This window comes from Anabrus simplex, chromosome 1, assembly GCF_040414725.1.
Source record: "Anabrus simplex isolate iqAnaSimp1 chromosome 1, ASM4041472v1, whole genome shotgun sequence".
NCBI lineage: Eukaryota > Metazoa > Arthropoda > Insecta > Orthoptera > Tettigoniidae > Anabrus > Anabrus simplex.
This window is the reverse complement of record NC_090265.1, coordinates 776,273,465-776,293,210: the sequence shown is the minus strand read 5'-3', so window position 1 is coordinate 776,293,210 and position 19,746 is coordinate 776,273,465. Positions and strand designations below refer to the sequence as shown.

Below are 19,746 nucleotides of genomic sequence, written 5' to 3'. Positions count from 1 at the left end.
AAAAATACCAACACCAACTAACGCAATATCAATATTATAAAAAGAAGAGAAAACCTGTTCGCCGTGTTTTTGGTAATAGCGGACCAGAATGCAAAATTCCTATTCAGGATATAGAAAATCATTTTCCCCATATTTTTTCTGTCATTAATGACTGTATAAGAAGTTCCTATCCAAGGCAATTATCTGATTCTGAGATAATTATACTAGATGGCCCATACCAGCACGTCATTTCGAAAGAGGAAATTCTATCAGTAATTCAGAAAATATCAGTTGATATGTCACACGGACATGATCACGTGTTAATGAGAGTTGTCAGAGAGGACATGGTTGCTGATGTAATTGTTTTTATAGCAACCCGTATGTTAGATACATCACTTGTACCACCTTGCTTCAACAAAGCAAGAACAGTATTAATATTTACACCTGGAGATGAGGTGTCAAGCTCAAACTAGCGGCCAATCACAATTGTTTCAGTCCTCAGAAGAGTTATTGAGCGAGCCCTCGACCGGAGGTTAAGGGAATTCATAGTGATTAACAAGCACCAAAGAGGTTTCACAAATTCACCTGGCACAATATTGAACACATATTGCAGTCGATATTACAATGTGCGAAGAAGAATTGCAGAAATACTACTACAATTTTTCTTGATTATTATAAAGCCTTCGACAACATAGGTCATGAATATTTTAGAAGAACACTGGAAAATTTCGCTGCTTCCTCAAAGCTTTCTTCTCTGGTTGTCTCTTTACAAGAAAGAAAACATACACAAATTGAATGTAACCACTTCAAAACCAAGCCAATACCGCTTTAGAAGAGACGTTTTGCAGCAGTCTCCTTTATTACCAGCACTAGCAAATGTAACCGTGCTTCGCTACGGTATTCTACATTGTATACGGATATCGAAGTAAATTACTGTACCGGTACATGAAATGAATAAGATTTTTTAAATTGCTTGTCTCTTGGCGTTATCCGAGAAACAGCATAGGGAGGTCCACAGAACTTATTTCCAATGTAAAGTGCGAGTTGCGGAGTTGCGATAATAACGACAGGTCCACTTGTATACTGCAATTCACTATGCGTAACGTCAGTCACATTTTGATGGGTAAATTTGTTTATAATGCGGTACCCTTGCAAGGGGGAACCTTTGCCTACTGAAAAACAGAATCGGTAAGGGGGTTTTGAAAAGAATTGCAAGCTCCCTTGCCTTCTGCTAGTAAAATTGAGAAGGGAATTATTCATCACAACGGTACACAGGAGTTGGAGGAGGACCCCATTCCTACTGCCAGTTAAAGGCGATGTTGGAAGTACTTATTACAATAGCTACGCCCTCCTGCTGACAGTCACTGTTGATTTGTAAATTATTAATTACAATCGCTACAAATCGACTTCAGTGAATAAATATAGATCGACATACGGAAGTATATGAATGTTCACCTTCATTTTCAGAATAACTGCTGCTAAACGGTGCATCATATCGAAAAACGGATCGTACGATAAGACGCCTCTGGCCTCATTTAGCGATCTAAATGGCTGTTCCTATGATATTTCCTCGTATCTCACCTACCTAAAGGTAAGATTGTTTTAGAAGCATTGAATAAGGTGAAATTTGTGTAAGGTTTTCACACAGTGAATTACTTTTCAGATACTTATGCGACAGCTTCAAACATATAATTTGGCTCACATATGGCTATTTGATGGGCCAATATTCGTGTAGAATTTGATGATCCCATCTTTGCTATAAGTGAATCAAACCATACGTGTACAGAGTGCAAAATTTACGTAAATTCAGAAATAGAGCCAAATTTAACGTATAAGGGATAGAGATACGACAAAAAGTCATAGGACCAAAGTTGTAGATCACTCCAAATTGAACGAGATTGTGCCATTCCTTTTATGATACGACTTACCATTTAGCCACCAAATACCTCGAAAGGAAGGTCTGCACCGTCATTAACATTGCCTCCATATTTCGATATTTATCGGGGTTAAAAAATAAAAACATCTCGTATAAGGAAACTTTTAAGCCCATGAAACCTATAGGTTATCGTTTTGGATAAATATATCCGACTGCGTTCTTATGTAAATTTTAAACTCCCAGCGTTTCCCCCTCAGAGAATGCTGAGAATTTCCGATTTTTCTAGGGATCCTGAAATCATCAGCTTGTCTGGTACCAAGTATTAAGTTTCTATGATGCCTGGAAGTTTCTCATTAATTCACGTGTTTTCATTTTTATGCCATAATTTATATATATATATATAGATCGCTACATACGGTACTGACTTCCATTTATTAACATGGATTATATTTTACCCGCTTCCCTAGTGGTTCTAGGAGCGTCTTACTCCCACAGTATATTTTCTAGGTAGTAAGTCATACTGGAACATACACACGTCCATTATCTCGGACATTTTGTACAATTTATTTTTTCACCATTTCTCAGGCCCTATGCCAAAGGGGGCTGAACTCGGACTTAAAAAATTTGGAATGTTACTATTCATCTCAGTGACCCGGACAACTATGGATTCGACACTATTTTTATTTATCAATCTCCCCTCGCCCTCCACCCATGAACGTGGACTTATAAAATATTCGGAGAGTCATTATTCATCTCAGCGACCCCAAAAACTATGAATTTGACACTATTTTCGATTATTGTTACGCATCACTCTCCCATCGCCCCCAACCCGAAGGGGGCTGAACTTGGACATTAAAAAATTCCGGACTGACACTATTCATTTCAGCGAGTCAGAGACGTATGTATTCGACAGTACTTTAGATGATTTTTGCATCTCACCCCCTCGCCCCCATCCCTAAGGGATCCTAAAGTGTCTTAGCCCCACGTGGTTTTTCTCCTGATACTAAAAGTCCGGAGTGTACAATTCACCTCGGCGACCCCAAAAACTAAGTATTTGACATTATTTTCGATTGAAATGTCGTATGGCTTTTAGTGCCGGGGTATCCCAGGACGGGTTCGGCTCGCCAGTTGCAGGTCTTTCTATTTGACGCCGGTAGGCAACCTGCACGTTGTGATGAGGATGAAATGATGATGAAGACAACACATACATCCAGCCCCCGTGCCGTAGGAATTAACCAATTAAGGATAAAATCCCCACCCGGCCGGGAATCGAACCCAGGACCCTCTGAACCAAAAGCCAGTACGCTGACCGTTCAGCCAACGAGTCGGAAACTATTTTCGATTAATTTTATATATCATTCCCCCCTTGCCCTCACCCCAAAGGGGTTGAAGTTGGACTTTAAAAAATTCCGGAGTGTCACTATTTATCTCAGAGACCCCGAAAAGTATGGTTTGGACGCTATTTTCAATTATTTCTATATCTCACTGCCCCCTCGCCCCCACCGCAAACTACCCCTCGCCCCCCACCGCCAATGGGCCTGAACGTTGACTTAAAAAATATCGGAGTGTTACTTTTCATCTCGGTGACCACGAAAACTATGGATTCGACACTGTTTTCGATTATTTTTATATATCAATCCCCCTCGCCCCCCCCCCTCCACCACAAAGAGGGTTGGAATTGGATTCTTTTAAAATTCGAAGTGTCACTATTAACCTCAGCGACCCCGAAAACTATGGATTCGACAATATTTTTGATTATTTTTATACCTGACCCCCCTAATTCCCCACCACTAAGGGGGCTAGAGATGGCTAACCTCCAGAGTGTTCGTCTCAAGATAGCAAATAATAACTGTTCGAAATTTGATTGAAATTACTCCAGTGGTTTAGGAGGAGATGTGTCATTTACACACATACATCCATTTTTATATATAGTAAGATTATACAATCTTGCAACGGATCATATATTGGAAGAACTCAACGAGGAACCTGTGGCGACAGAATATGGATTTTCCGTAACACCTGGCCTTAAGCCAGTAACTGCCTTAGGCTTCGTGGATGATACCGTCATCATCAGCAAAGATAAACAATCAGTCCTCGAACTTGTACGAATGGCAATTCAAGTATTCAATGAGATTGGTTTAAATATTAACCTGTCCAAGTCAGTATGTATAAATACAAAGGGCACTAAGAAAGTTTCTCAATACGCAAAAACGGTTGGCTGAACACCCCTGTTATGGTGAGTGATGAAAAGAGGAATGAAAACCGGTCTAGGAGACAGCAAGGCGCAACCTTCTGTTACCAATGGGATTGAAAGCAAGTTAAGATGTCAGTGTGGTCTAAAGGTGAATATCGCGCAATTAACCGCTACAATTTTGCTCGTGGATTAACTGTTGACCAGTGCCGGGAGGAAATTACTCCTGGGCTGGGGAAAGTCTGTCTACATCGGAAAATAATTTTCCGCTGGTACAAAGAGTTCTCGAGGGGAAATTGTGGGGTTGAAGACGATCCTCGTTCTGGGCGACCGTCTGAATAAGTGACTGAGGAAAACATTGAAGCTGTGAGGAAAATGTTGCAGCAAGAGAGGCGGTTGAATATCGGCAGGTAGAAGAGACACTCCACATCCCTGCACCAGCATTCATTCAATTCTACACGACCATCTCCGTGTTAGAAAGGTTTGTTCCCTTTGGGTGCCCCATTCACTTTCAGAGGAACAAACGGCACATCGAGTGAAATTGTGCCGAAAAATGCTAAAACAGTTTGAAAATAGGACTTCGCGTCACGTCAATAGCATTGTTACAGGTGACGAAACTTGGCTTTGTTATTACGATGTCCCAACAAAATCCCAGAACAAGCTGGGGCTGTTTGAAGATGAGGGTACTTCTGTGACTATGCGAAACTGAAGGTTAGTGAAGAAAAGGATGCAGTGTTCTTCACTAAACGAGGCATCCTGACTCGGGTTGTGCTAGAAACACAAAGGACAGTTACTGTGAAGTGGTACAGTGAGACTTGTCTGCCTCAGGTCATACAAGCTCTCAAGCAGCTACGTCAAATGTCACAGCTCAACACTTGGCTCTTGAATCATGACAATGCTCCAGCAAATCGTGCTAATGTAACAATGGATTTTCTTGCCAGATCAGGGTTGACTGTGCTTGATCACCCTCCATACAGTCCTGATCTTGCCCCATGTGACTTTGCACTCTTCAGAGAAGTGAAGATGAAGCAGAAAGGGCGAAGTTTTGGATTGGACTAGGAGCTTCTGGCAACATGGAATCAAGAGTGTGAAAATGTAATCGAAGAAAATTGGCAGAGTTGGTTCAATGACTGGTTTAGACGTATGGAGAAGTGTATTGAGTGTGGTGGAAATTATTTTTTTAAAGTCTAAAGCGTTCACTCACATTGCAAAACTTTCCTAGTGCCCTTTGTATTGTTCAAAGTAAGCTCATTGCTTCCCCCTGTTTGCGAAGGCGGTAGAATAACACCCACGGTATCCCCTGCCTGTCGTAAGGGGCGACTAAAAGAGGTTCCAGTGGCTCTCAAATTGAGAGCGTGGGTTGGCGACGACGGAGCAATTAGCTGAGTCCTTGCATTGCGTCCACTTACTTGTGCTAGGCTCCTCACTCTCATCTGTGCTATACGACCTCCCTTGGTCAACTCTTGTTCTTTTCCGACTCCGATGGTATTAGGGCACTCGAAACCTAGGGAGCCTTTCATTTTCACGCCTTCGTGGCCCTTGTCTTTCTTTGGCCGGTACCTTCATTTTTCGAAGTCTCGGATCCCTTCCAATTTTTCTCTCTAATCAGTGTTGTATAGAAGATGGTTGCTTAGTTGTACTTCCTCTTAAAACAATAATCACCACCACCACCACCACCACCACCACCACCACCATGAGTCTTTCATATTACGCCCTTCGTGGCCCTCGTCTTCCTTTGGCCGGTACCTTCATTTTTCGAAGTGTCGGATCCCTTCCACTTTTTATCTCTGACCCTGTGGGTTCGGGTGGTAGAATAACACCCACATTGACCTCTGCCTGTTGTAAGTGATGATTAAAAGGTGCCCACGGGACTCTGAACTTCAGAGCGTGGATAGTGACCACGAGGTCCTTAGCTGAGTCCTGGCATTGTTTCCACTCACATGTACCAAGCTCTTCACTTTCATCTATCCTATCTGACCTCCCTTGGTCGACTCTTGTTCTTTTCCGACCCCAACTGTTTAGAGCATTCGAGGCCTAAGTAGTCTTTTACTTTCATGCCCTTCGTGGCCCTTGTTTTTCTTTGGCCGATACCTTCGATTTGTGTAGTGTGGGATCCCTTCCATTTTTTTCTCACTGATTAATGTTATATAGAGGATGGTTGCCAAGTTGTACTTCCTATCAAAACAAATAATCGTCAACACTTTTTTTCCCTCTGATTAATGTTATATAGAAGATGCTACTTTTTTGCTAGTTGCTTTACGTCGCACCAACACAGATAGTCCTTATAGCGACGATGGCCTTCGTCAAGGTACAGCCCCAGCGTATGCCTGGTGTGAAAATGAGAAACCACGGAAATCATCCTCAGGGCTGCCGACAGTATGATTCGAACTCACTATCTCCCGGATGCAAGCTCTCAGTCGCGTGCCCCTGACAGCACGGCCAACTCGCTCGGTATAGAAGTTTTGATTGTCTAGTTGTACTTCCTCTCAAAATATTAATCACCACCGCCATCTAAGCTCTTTGGTGAAGATACCTCAACTTACGGAGGAGACGTGAAGAGTAGGCTATCTCTCCGGGAGAATCAATAAAATATTTGGAAGTGAACTTTGAGAACATTATCACATTCATCTCTCAAGCTTCTATGAATTTAATAACAAGTTACAATCTCTGTCGTCCTCACCTCTTTTACAAACCAATAAAAAATTCTGTATTCTAAATACCTCAATTTGGCCATGTCTTATTTACCAGTTCCAAAGAATTCCCTCTGAGTAAATTCCTGTAAAATTCCTCGAAGATTCAGATAAAATTACCGGATGCATAATGAAAGAAATCTTACAAGGTCCCGCTGATATGCTGGACACCATTGTATACAGTCCTAGGAAATTCAAGGAACTAGGACTATTCCGTTCGTGTTGGGGGGCTGTTTCTCAATGCACTAATGCCCTTAGAATACTCTTCGATTTCTCTAGATACTTACATACTAAATACAAGGGAATCAAAATAAGAAGGTTCAACTGTTTGTAAAGGCTTCATCTAACACCAGATGACAGCATATTGAATAAGGAGAGGGTTCTTTAGACTGTCGGAAAATCAGTAGCCAGTAGAGAGAAGTTGAATTTGGAAAGTGGTACGATTTCCCACAGAAAGGGAAAGGAGGTGTTTTTTTTTTTTTTTTTTTTTTTTTTTTTTTTTTTTTTTTTTTTTTTTTTTGTCAACATCCCCCAGCCAGTCAGTGGGTTAGCCACCTTCAAGGATTTCCTTGTAGCGAATGGCGTGATGCCTTGAAAATGACAGATAACGCAGCTGCCGTACGTGCTCTTCCAGGCAGACAATGTCGGCGCTGCCACAACGAGGTAGCGACTCTTGCCCACGTCCTCGGTTACTGCTCGCAAGAAGAAGCTGTACGAAATTCTAGGCACCATAAAATACGCTCTGCCATTGCTTAAGCGTTAAGGGACTCAGGCTTTACAGTCTAAGAGGAGGTCCACGGTCTCTATTATAGGCAGCATCCGTCGAATTGACATGATAGCCTTCAAAAACCACCGAAAGGGCTTTATGATAGATCCGACGATCAGATTCGAGACATCCGAAACACAACTCAATGAGGTACATGAACAAAAGAATACAACATACGAACCAAGCATCCCATTCTATCAACAGCAATACCATTTGAAAGGTAAGGAGGTCATAGGATTAATGGTTGGCGCTAGAGTAACCATTCCTCTCTTTTTCGTGCAGTTCTGAAAATGAACCTCAATCAGGCATTAATAAAAGAATTTGCAGTGACTAGAAATATTCCGTCCAAATCCCGAAGAACCATATCTACCAAATTTTGTAAGGCAACAACGTACAGTATGTCAAACGTGCTAACAATCTCACAATAACTTTTAATATTAATCTTATCCTTTTTGTATACTTTGTCCTCAGGAGCAATCTGCAATTAGGGAAAGTCGAAATAAATAAATAAATAAAAAATAAATAAATAAATAAATAAATAAATAAATAAATAAATAAATAAATAAATAAATAAATAAATAAATAAATAAGTAAATAAATAAATAAATAAATAAATATTATTATTATTATTATTATTATTATTATTATTATTATTATTATTATTATTATTATTATTATTATTATTATTATTATTATTATTATTATTATTATAACATACATATATGTCGATTCAAAAGACTTATTCTTAAAATGCTAATGTTAAAAAAAGTCATGAAACATTCAGTCAAATGGATTTATATGAAAGGCGAACTAACACCTAATGTTCGTATTCAGAATTACAAGGCAGCATTTAACTGAGAACACAGTGTGAGACTGCCTCTTGAATTGCGAACAGTGCCGCAATCTGGAGAACTGTTTTGTTGCCGACACGCCCTCGACACGCAGCGGGGAGCCGCCGAGCTGATTGTGTTGAGTATAAAAACAGAGTATGTGATATTTCTCTGCAGGACATTCTATTATAATAGAAATATGCTCTCTGTTTATCGCAAGCTGCAAACCAATTCGCTTTTGAAACATACCTCTGAGTGTTGAAGTTCCTTTGTAAAACAGACACGTACTGCCAAACTTACAACAAGTGATTTTCAGTGACTTACGTCAGGTGCATGGACTTGGTCATTGCTCAACTAAGTTCTGCTTTCTACTCTTGGTAGAGGGGAAACGAGTGCGATGTATTTCAATCTCTAATATCAGATCATGGCAGTGATTATTTTTTCAAGGGGCAGTAAAACTAGAGATGTATCCTAAAACTTATCACAAGTAAGTAAGTAGACCTAATTCGTCTTTATTCGTTTCGAAGTTAAGGCTCTAGGCCCTCTCCTACACTGAACCAAAACCAAACCAAACCCCATGGCACTACAGCCATTGAAGGGCCTTGGTCTACCAAGAGGCCGCTGCTCAGCCAGAAGACCTGCAGATTACGAGGTGTCGTGTGGTCAGCACGACGAATCCCCTCGGCCATTATTCTTGGCTTTCTAGACCGGGGCCGCTATCTTACCGTCAGATAGCTCCTCAATTCTAATCACGTAGGCTGAGTGGACCTCGAACCAGCTCTGAGGTCCAGGTAAAAATCCCTTACTTGGCCGGGAATCGAACCCGGGGCCGCTGGGTAAGAGGCAAGCACACTACCCCTACACCACGGGGACGGCCTTAAACTTAACCACAACATTTAAAATAACTAACAGAAATGTTATTTTTTTAATACAACAAATACTTTCTTTAAAATAATATAGTACTAATACCAAATGACCCTCCGAGGCTCAGGCGGTAGCGCGCCTGTCTCTCATACCTGGGTTCCGTGGTTCAAATACCAGTCACTTCATGTGAGATTTGTGTTGGACAAAGCGGAGGCAGGACAGGTTTTCTCCGTTTGCTTCGGTTTTCCCTGTCATATTTCATTCCAACAACACTCTCCAATACCATTTCATTTCATCTGCCATTCGTTACTCATTGCTCCAGAGGAATGCGACGGCTTCGGCAATCGGGTCAATTCCTGTCCTCGCCGCAAGATGGGGGCTTCATTAATTTAATTCCTGAACCGGTCGAATGACTGGAAACAGGCTGTGGATTTTATAGTACTAATAGCAAATATAAGAGGCAGTAAAAAAAGAATGAATTATAGATTGTACATGACTATATAAATGAACATGCTAATTATAAAACTAACAATAGTAATAATAAAAGAATGGAAGACAGTAAAGACCTATAACTAGCAAATATGTTTCTCATTTTAAGAAAATATGGTCATTTAAGCACTCATTTACACTTCACTCATCGTACAAGTCAGCTAGAAGTATTCAGCAAGTGATTTTCGGTAATCCATATTAAATCTCCATCTAGAACGCAAATCCCTAATGGTAACAGGGAGGGCAGTGACTACAACGGAGCGGTTGTAAGTCCTGGAGTGACTGACAGATATTGTTAAAGAGGAGCCAGATCGTGTATCGTGGTTACGTTAGGAGGAGAGGTAATTGAAGTTTGATAAGAGATAATCCAATACACCTGAGCTTAGAACTCCTCCATCGAAGATATGTGCTAAAGAAAGCCTACGAATATTAACGAGGGGCGTCCCAAACCTAATACCGTTTGGATGGGAAGAGAAGAAGAATTGGCGAAGGGAGGTCGGGAAGAATGAGGAGACTGACACAAGTAGGTCTTAATGGGTTTAGTCCGCACCCTCAAGTGTTGTTTCCTCACACTTACATCTAGAGCATTTCGTCACACAAAATTCTCTCATCATATTACTGTGAAACTTCCAGATAATCTTTCTTTCTTCTTCTTCAAGTTCCATCTCCTCACAGAAGGTCGGCTACCACCACAGAGATTCTTGCTTTAGATGATGCAGCGAGAAACAGAGAAATAGCGGAACAGTTGAACCTAGTTTACAGATTATCAATCCAGGAAATGCGTCTTCTTTCTGGTCTTCTTTTGCCTTGAATCTTCCCTTGAATGACCAGCTCCAGTAGATGATATTCCTCTCCTCAATTCTTCCTTAATGTGTGAGAAATCAAAATTAATATATATTCGTATGATCAGGTGAACATTAGTACCTTCTTCCAGTTAAAATAACGATGAAGAACGCTTTATTTTTTACATTTTGCAGGGAAAACATAATTTAAAAAAATAATGTTGTGTGCCCTGCGTGTGACCGTAACGTCAAGACCACGTGCACTTGTTAGTAAACAAAGCCACGTGCTTTTTTGACAGCTGTCATCTTGACGGACCCTAACCTCACTTTTAAGGACAATAGACCACCACTAACCTCACTGCTGCCGTCTTTACGGTGTTAAACCTCAAGGCTGCCACCTTATGCATGTTGTAGCGCGGAATTTAAAATCCAACAACAGAACATCGCTAACCTCACTGCTGCCATCTTCAAAAGTTCAGTGTTCCAAACACTTAAAACAATCAAGCAGATACTGATTTCTGTTAGGAAAACGCAATTAATCGCACCACTATTAGGTCGGGGATTTTATTAGGTAATTCTGATAAGACGTGACACTTGGGTTCTACATGTGTGGCATGAATTTCTTCGGTTCTAAACACAAAACCAATTACCAATAAAGATTAATTTACTATACTTAACAAAGTAGATGCGTTCTTGCTGATAACAATCGATGAGGGTGTTGCTGCTGTTAAAAATGTACCAACTTCAGCTAACTCCTTCCGGGAGGAGGAGGGCGTGGTGAGGGGGTGGAGGAGCCCTTTGGCACTTTAGCCCTTTAGCCCATTAGCCCTAGGAGGATAGGAGGAGGACGCAGTCAGGAGGAGGAGGTGGAGGAAGAGTCCTTTCATATTTTTGCCATCATAATAAGACGTAACCCCAGGGTTCCATTCCCTATCATGTGTGTAGCACGATTATTTTTTCGGTTCTGCATCTTGCATAGAAGTCCTCTCTTGCACAAGCTACATGCTTGTAACCCATGCCAACAGTTTGAAATAATATGTTTCCGAACCGATATTTCATGTCACATGTTTATGCGATAACTTGTTAAATGTAAGCAGCGTATTTCTTACACTAGGCGTTCTGTTTAATTTTTACTTTCCGCATAAGTTACATGCTTATACCCATGTCAACACATTGAAACAATATGGTTCCGAACCGATATTTCATGTCACATGTTTATGTGATAACTTGTTCAACAGCTAGGGACTTAAATGTAAGCAGTGTATTTCTTATAACACTAGCGTTGTGTTTAATTTTACTTTCCGCATGAGCTACATGCTTGGAACCCATGCCAACAGATTGACTGATATTTCATGTTACATGTTTATGCGATAACTTGTTCGACTGCTAGGGGATTAAATGTAACCATTGTATTTCTTATAGCACCAATCGTTCTGTTTAATTTCACTTTCGGCGTTTGCGATAATAAAAAAGGGTTTGAATCTATGTTTTTTCTATTGTAACTAAAACAGATTATCGTTTACCGAGCGAGTTGGCTACGCAGTATAGTTTTTCTGATTTTTTAAATTTTCGCACAAGACAAATGATAGAAGGTACTTCTGTTGTATTCATATTATCGTTTACCGAGCGAGTTGGCTACGCAGTATATGCATTCCCTTATGCATAAGATCGCGTTGTATGTTCGATAAAGCTATGCCTTAACCAAGAGGGAAGAGGAGGAGGACGTTATAACAGCCGCTATCTTGAATAAGCTGTACATAAATCTTATTATTTTTTCTCCGTTCGAATGCATCTTCTTAGAACAAAGGTATCCCCTGACATGTTATGAACACGTGCTGTATCGAGTACAGTGTTCTATTCTGGTCTTGGTATGTTTTAATCACTTATTTAGTGTTCTGAACTCATCAATCAATGTTCTGATCACATGTTGAAGTTAACGACATCGAATACAGTGTTCGATTCTAGTCTTAATCACTTCCTGTGTGATCTGATCTTCTTAGAACAAAGATATCCCCTGACACGTTCTGAACATATATTGTATCGAGTACAGTGTTCGATTCTAGCCTTGATCACTTATGAAGTGATCTGAACACATCAAACAATGTTCTGAACGCATGTTGAAGTTAACGATATCGAGTACAGTGTTTAATTCTAGCCTTGTCATGTTTCTTTTGTGATCTGCAAGTCTAAACATGCACAGTGATGTTATCGCTGCACACTCTTGCCTTCGCAATGCAGGTTTAAACTTGTCCGATAAAGCTATGTCTTGACATAGGAGGCGGAGGAGAAGGATGAGGCCTTAACAGCTTATATATAGCCACCACTGTTTAAAGATGACAGCTGTCAAAAAAGCACGTAGAATTTTTTAAATTACCCGCCACCACATTTCAAAGATATGAGATTTAGTGCTGTAAAGATAGTAGCATTATGCTCTGTTGATTAAAGATGGGAGCTGTCAAAAAAGCACATGGAATTTAAATTACCCACCACCACATGTATAAGGATAAGGTTTAGTGATGTAAAGATAGCAACACGATGCGTTGTTGTTTAAAGATGGTGGTCGACAGCTATCAAAACCACGTAGATTTTTCAAATTGCCGCCATCATATTCCGAACGTAGTAGCTAAAGATGGCAGCACGGTGCTCTATTGATTAAAGATGGCGGATGACAGCTGTCACATGGACATTGCCGCCACCACATTTCAAAGGTAGTAGCCAAAGATGGCAGCACGGTACTCTGCTGATTAAAGATGGCCGCTGTCAAAAACAACGTAGCTTTGAAGAGCACGTGGAATTTCAAATTGCCCTCTACCGCATGCATAACAGCAGCCGCCACCTTGCGCAGTAGCCGCAAAGCTAGTTTTCTCCGTAAGAGCCGCCGCCATCTTGCGCAAGCATCCCTAGGGAGTCTCATAAGAGTAGCAGTCATCTTGTGCAAGCACCCTTAAGCCGTCTCATAAGAAGCTATGTATAGCCGCCATTTTGTGTCCGCCATCTTGCGCAAGCATCCCTAGGGGGTCTCATAAAAGCAGCAGCCATCTTGTGCAAGCACCATAAGAAGCTATGTATAGCTGCCATCTTGTAGAATTCGATAGCTGTCAATGCCAAAGGGCCTAAGGAGGAACCGAACCGTTGATATCATTAGACTACATTTTCTTATGCTATCATGCTCTTGATACTGCGAACCTCGGTACTAGGCAGAAACATTTTGTCCGTTTTGCTCTACGACGCACCGTTTTCGAGATAGTTAACATTTTGCATTTAAGCCCCAAATTTAATGAATCAAACCAGCACAGCATGTTATAATCTCTACCATAGCAAGACCTAATCAAGTTACGAAAACTTGTTTCAATACAAGCTAAAACTGACTAAATGCCAAAGGGCTTAAGTAGGATCCGAACCGTTGATCTCATCATTAGACTAATTTTTTTATGCTATCATGTTCCTTATACTGCGAATCTAGATCGTAGGCAGAAACATTTTGTCTGTTTTGCTCTACGACGCACCGTTTTCGAGATATTTAACATTTTGCTTTTAAGCCCCAAATTTAATTAATAGAACCAGCACGGCACGTTAGCCTCTAAGCCAGCTTTCTTGATAAGAGCAGCAGCCATCTTGCGCAAGCACCCTTAAGGTGTCTCATAAGGAGCCGTGTATAGCCGCCATCTTGCGCAAGCATCCCAAGAGTGTCTCATAAGAGCAGTAGCCATCTTGCAGCCACCATCTTGCGTAAGCACCCTTAAGGCGTATCATAAGGAGTCATGTATAGCCGCCATCTTGTGCAATTGACGTCGGGAAGGGCATCCGGCTGTAAAACTGAGGTTAAGCCCCTCCATGAGGTTAGACTAGCTGTCTTACGCATAAAAAGTCAGGTTAAGCCCCTCGAAGATGGCGGATGTGAGGTTAGGGTCGCGCTCTTAGCCAGCGTGAGGAGGAGGCCTCGCCTGAGAGCGTGTGGTGGAGGTGGAGGAGGAGGGCTCTCCCTAGAGCGTGTGGAGGAGGTGGTGGAGGAGGTGGCGGAGGAGGCCTCTCCCGAGAGCCGGTGGCGGAGGTGGCGGCCGAACCATCCACGTATTCTACTCAGAGAATTATCTTTTTGTGTTTTTTACAATTTGCTTTACGTCGCATCCACACAGATAGGTCTTATGGTGACGATGGGAGAGGAAAGGCCTAGGAGTGGGAAGGAAGCAGCCGTGCTCTTCATTAACGTACAGCCCCAGCATTTGCCTGGTGTGAAAATTGGAAACCACGGAAAACCATTTTCAAGGCTGCCGACAGCGGGGTTTGAACCCACTATATCCCGGATACACACTCACAGCTGCGCGACCCTAACCGCACGGCAAACTCGCCCGGTAGAGTAAGTGTTATGTGTATACTGTGTGTGTTATGGGCTGGCACCGCGTTGTAGAGGTAGCGAGCCTGCCTTTAACCCGTGTTCGATTCCCGGCTGGGTCAAGGAAATTTACCTGGTTTTGGGAGCTGGTTCAGGGTCCACTCAGCCTAGGTGATTACTGTTGAGGAGCTATCGGACGGTGAGGTAGCGGCCCCGGTGTAGAAAGCCATGAACAATGGCAGTGAGGATTCGTCATGCCGGCCACACGACAGGCCTTCGTGCTGAGCAGCAGTCGTATAGCAAGTGCTGTTGCGCCACGGGGAGAGGATGTGTTTACGACTGACTGTCCAAATTTCAACTTAAAAGGTAACAAATTTTATATAAGGACCAGGGAAAATACTAAAAAGCACAATCTCAAACTTTGTGCGTAAACCACACATTATGCATTTGTATTTTAACATTAGTGGTGATATTTCTGTTTCAGTTCCACCGGACATTCTGGACTACCCCACCAGTACGGACATGGTGGTGAGAGAAGGGACCAACGTAACCCTCCGGTGTGCCGCCACGGGGTCTCCTCAACCCAACATCACTTGGAGGAGAGAAGGCGGGGAGCCCATCCCCATGCCGAACGGGCAGGAGTGTAGGTAACTCGTACATTACCTGTATTTAGTAGTGATCTTCGAAAACTGTTGGTAACTCTAGTGAACTTACCTCTCCTACACCCAATTAACGTTCCAAATCCCGTCCCCAAGGACATTACTTGAACTAAAAAGAAAAATCAAAGTAATCTCTGTACTAGCCATGAAGGCTAAAAGCTTCTACTATCAATAACCACAGGACTTGCTAGGGTAGAGAGGTTAGCTCTACGCCCGGCCGTCTTTTCCATCAGGAATTAACCTGGTACTCACTTTTGGTGTGGAGTGAGTAAACCTCAAAGACATGTCTACCTTCGGAAGTGGAATTCCCGTTTCTTAAATTTTTCGACTTCCTGAGGAGAATAGAACCCACGTTCTTCCGGGTGAAGCAAGAACGCCTTTATCACATCGGGCGTGCAGTGCCTCATTACATGAACTTGTCCTCTCCACCAGACATCCTGTACTACCCCACAGGCACGGCTTGGAGAGGAAATAGGACTTCATTAAGAACAGTTCCAGGATTTTAAGTTCATTAAGTATTTAAACAGTCCGTCTCAGTGGTTTAGTGCTTAGTGTGATTAGCTGCTCCCCTCCGAGGCCCGGGTTCAATTCTAGGCTCTGCCACGAAATTTGAAAAGTGGTACGATGACTGGGACTGGGTCCACTCAGCCTCCGGAAGTCAACTGAGTAGAGGTGGGATCGATTCCCATCTCAGCCATGCTAGAAGTGGTTTTCCGTGGTTTCGAACTTCTCCTCCAAGCAAATGCCTACCACTTCCAATCTTCCCATCCCCCACCAAGGCGCCTATTCAGCATAGCAGGTACGGCCACCTGGGCGAGGTACTAGTCATTCTCCCCAGTTGTATCACCCGACCCAATGTCTCACGCTCCACGACACTGCCCTTGAGGCGGTAGAGGTGGGATCCCTCACTGAGTCCGAGGGAAGAACCAACGCTGGAGGATAAGCAGATTAAGTAGAGGAAGAAAAAACTACTAAATTATATGAGGATTTCACTGTCCTGTTCACATTATCACACTTATTGTTAGCTGTACACAGACTCGTCGCAGAGTAAAATATAACTATTCAGCGTGACTCAGCCGCCCCTTCCAATGTAGATTTATACAACCCACAATATTCATTCCGTCCTGAAAAATCTGCCCTGCCGGTTTGTTCAGGCATCACAACCGGATATCTTGGTATTTACCGCCTCACCATGATAGGGCGCCATAATGTTATACTCGTATTAAACAGTGGAAGACATGATTGTACCTTCCAGATCCTATAAAGCTGACACGCCGGCGAAGCACTAAACTGATGGTGAGACCGCAGTAAACCTAATTCTTGCTTGTAAGATGTCAGTGTGCCATGCGGAACTTAGTGTAGTTGGCAAAGGCGTGGAGGAGCGGGCTTGCCTGTGAGGTGGAAGGTGCGAGTCCCGGACGGAGATTACAAATTTTTGAAATATTTGTTTAATGCGTACCGCAAGCAATGTAAGTTCAAAAGCCTATTTCATGATAATTGTGTGTGAATGATTGTGTTTGTGGCCCTAAGAAGGGCCAATTAATTAGCAGGCCGGACACATACAGATCGAAAGTAATAGGAACACAACTCCCTGACAATGCTTTATCGCAGCAAATGCTCGATGTGATGACCGTTTTTGGGTTATGCACATTCGGGCCCAGTGTCCAATAGATCGTCTTGCGCGCTGCAGCATTCCAGGTCTAATTGCTCGGCAGGCATCCGTGATGAGTTGCCGGAGCTGGCCGGGAGTTTCCGGCGCTTTAGTGTAAACGACCTTCTTCAATTATCCCCACAAGAAGAAGTGCAACGGCGTTAAATCCGGTGATCTGGCGGGCCAAGAAACACGGCCTCCTCGTCCTATCCATTTCCCTAGCAGTTCCTCGCTCAGATGGTTACGAACGGGCAAAGTCGAATGTGGTGGAGCTCCATCCTGTTGCAACCACATCGTCAAACGATCGTGCAAGGGTACATCCTCAAGCAGCAGCGGGGGTTCCTGACGCAGAAAGTGCAGGTAGCGTGGGTCCGTCCAATGGCCCTCAAAGAAATAAGATCAAATGAGGCGATCCCTCAAGATTCCACACCAAACATTCACTCCCCAGCGTGCTTGTTGGGCCGCCTGTCGCACCCAGTGAGGATTGTCTGGACTTCAATAGTGCATGTCGTGGCGATTGACGTTCCCATTATTTTGGAAGCGCGATTCGTCCGAGAACAAGGTATGCGATACGAATGCTGCATCATTGTCCTGCCTGCCTAATAGCCACCGACAGAATTCCATTCGAGCTTCGAAATCCCGTCCATGGAGCTCTTGGTGCAACTCAAGATAGTGTGAGTGAAATTTATGTTCATGCATTATTCGCCAGACGGACGGCTGGCTGGTGTTCACCTGTCGTGTCGCCCTTGTACTGATGTGTGGATTATTACGAGCTGCCTCCAGAACGGACTCTTCTATTTCGCATGATGGAATGGGCCTATCGCGGCCTGGTGGCTGTTGTCCTTAGACGTCTTTCAACACGGCGGAATGTCATAGCAGCCGGGTTTCGCCTGTCGGGATACGCTTCCTGGTACAGACGTAGCCTCGCACGAGTTTTGTCTTGCTTTCCCATATATGAGGAGCATGTCCACGTATCCCTCTGTGGAAAACATGCCGGGTGGCAGCAGAGATTACAGTACATTCAGACCCTAACCAGCGGAGTATGCGCAGGGCACAAGATGAATAACAGCGTCATTCTACTGTTTGAATGTGGAAAACGTGCGCCTGTGTTTACGTATTCATACATCATACTGATGCAAAAATATTTGAACGACGCACGACTTGAACCGCCGCTGGCACCTTTCGTCGATTGCTACACTGTGAAAATCACCTGGTGGTACGACGGAAGCAGGATACATACGCCATCCAAAAGGACGTTTCTACATGATTCACAAGCGTCATGTTTTGCGAATGGATGATATAAAATTTCGCTAGGGTTCAGAATCGTGTGCAAAATGTGCTCACTGAACATTAGTATCATACTGTACGCCTGCACGGTAATAGCACCCCTAAAACCATGTGCACATGAGTTTGGCTGCAGCAGACGATGTTGAAAAGGGCTGCTGACTCACACTGTTCACAAATACAAGGCATATACAAATATCTCATAGTTGACGTAGCCAATGTCAATCCACAACATCCTTCCGATCTTGGTCTACCTCCAAAGGGATGACCAGCTGCACTTGACGAGTAATGAGCGTGTTGTCAGGCTGCCGCAGAACGACCGTTCTTGCACGTCCGCCTCTCCCCGGACGCATCTCTTCTAATCTCGATTTCTTCCACAAATGTCTGACGTCTTCTTGGAGAAGGAAAATATCCCCTATCTTCGGCAAATGCATATACGTCTTTTGATTTTTGACTTCATGGTGACTTCTCAGTTGAGGCAGATACTCCTTTTCCAGCGTCATAGAAAGTCCCCCAAGACCTTTTGTTGCATTCTATATTCCTTTACAAGATTTTTCCTCGTACTCAGTTCTGACCCTTTCGGAATGGAACTAAAATGGGATATTGTCAGGAGATCTCCCGTGTCTGTGGCCAAGGTGATCGCCCTGCTATTGAGGATGGCTTCATCACTTGTCAATATTCTATTGAGACCCTCTTGGTTCAGTTGGGACTGCCGATTACCTTTCTTAGGCACTTTTTTACAGAGCCAACCATTCTCTCCCAAAATCCTCCCCAACATGCCGCCCTCGGTGCGATAAACTTCCAACGGATACCATTGTGGGCACAGTGGTGGTGCACCTTGGTGCCTGTCACAATCTTATGGATCTCTATGAACTCGTTATAAGCGGCGAGGAAGGTCTGTGCGTTGTCAGAATATATGGTGTGTGACACATGTCGTCTGCTGACAAAATTCTGCATGGCCATCAAGAATCTATCTATAGACGTATCTCTATATAGCTCGAGATGGATGAGACAGGTGGTGGCACAAGTGAAAATAATGATGTACGATTTGTTAACATTGCTGCCACATTAACGTACAGGGGTCCAGCGAAGTCGATCCCAGTCATAGAGAAGGGTTGTGTTGACTGTGTGCGGTCTGCTGGTAATGGCACCTCAATCAGCTCTGGTCTGCTGTTGTGCGCTTATTTGTATGTCAGACATGAGTGCAAAATCTTCTTAGTAATTTGTCGAGCTCGCAGAATCCAGAATTCTTTACATAGTTCTGTCAGTACTATGCGTACTCCTAGATGGTGAAGTTTGATGTGGATCTCTTGAATGATTAACTCGGTGAACCTATGACGCCATACAGAATT

General features: G+C 43.0%; 1 protein-coding gene across 1 annotated transcript in view; it reads left to right on the top strand.

Annotated features, from left to right (window-relative positions):
• The window catches only part of LOC136856927 (lachesin), a 328,011-nt gene that overhangs the window by 6,726 nt on the left and 301,539 nt on the right, over positions 1-19,746 (top strand). The window contains exon 3 of the mRNA XM_067135191.2: positions 15,285-15,443. Coding sequence (XP_066991292.2) covers positions 15,285-15,443 — 159 coding nt within the window. The remainder of the gene's footprint in view (positions 1-15,284; positions 15,444-19,746) is intronic.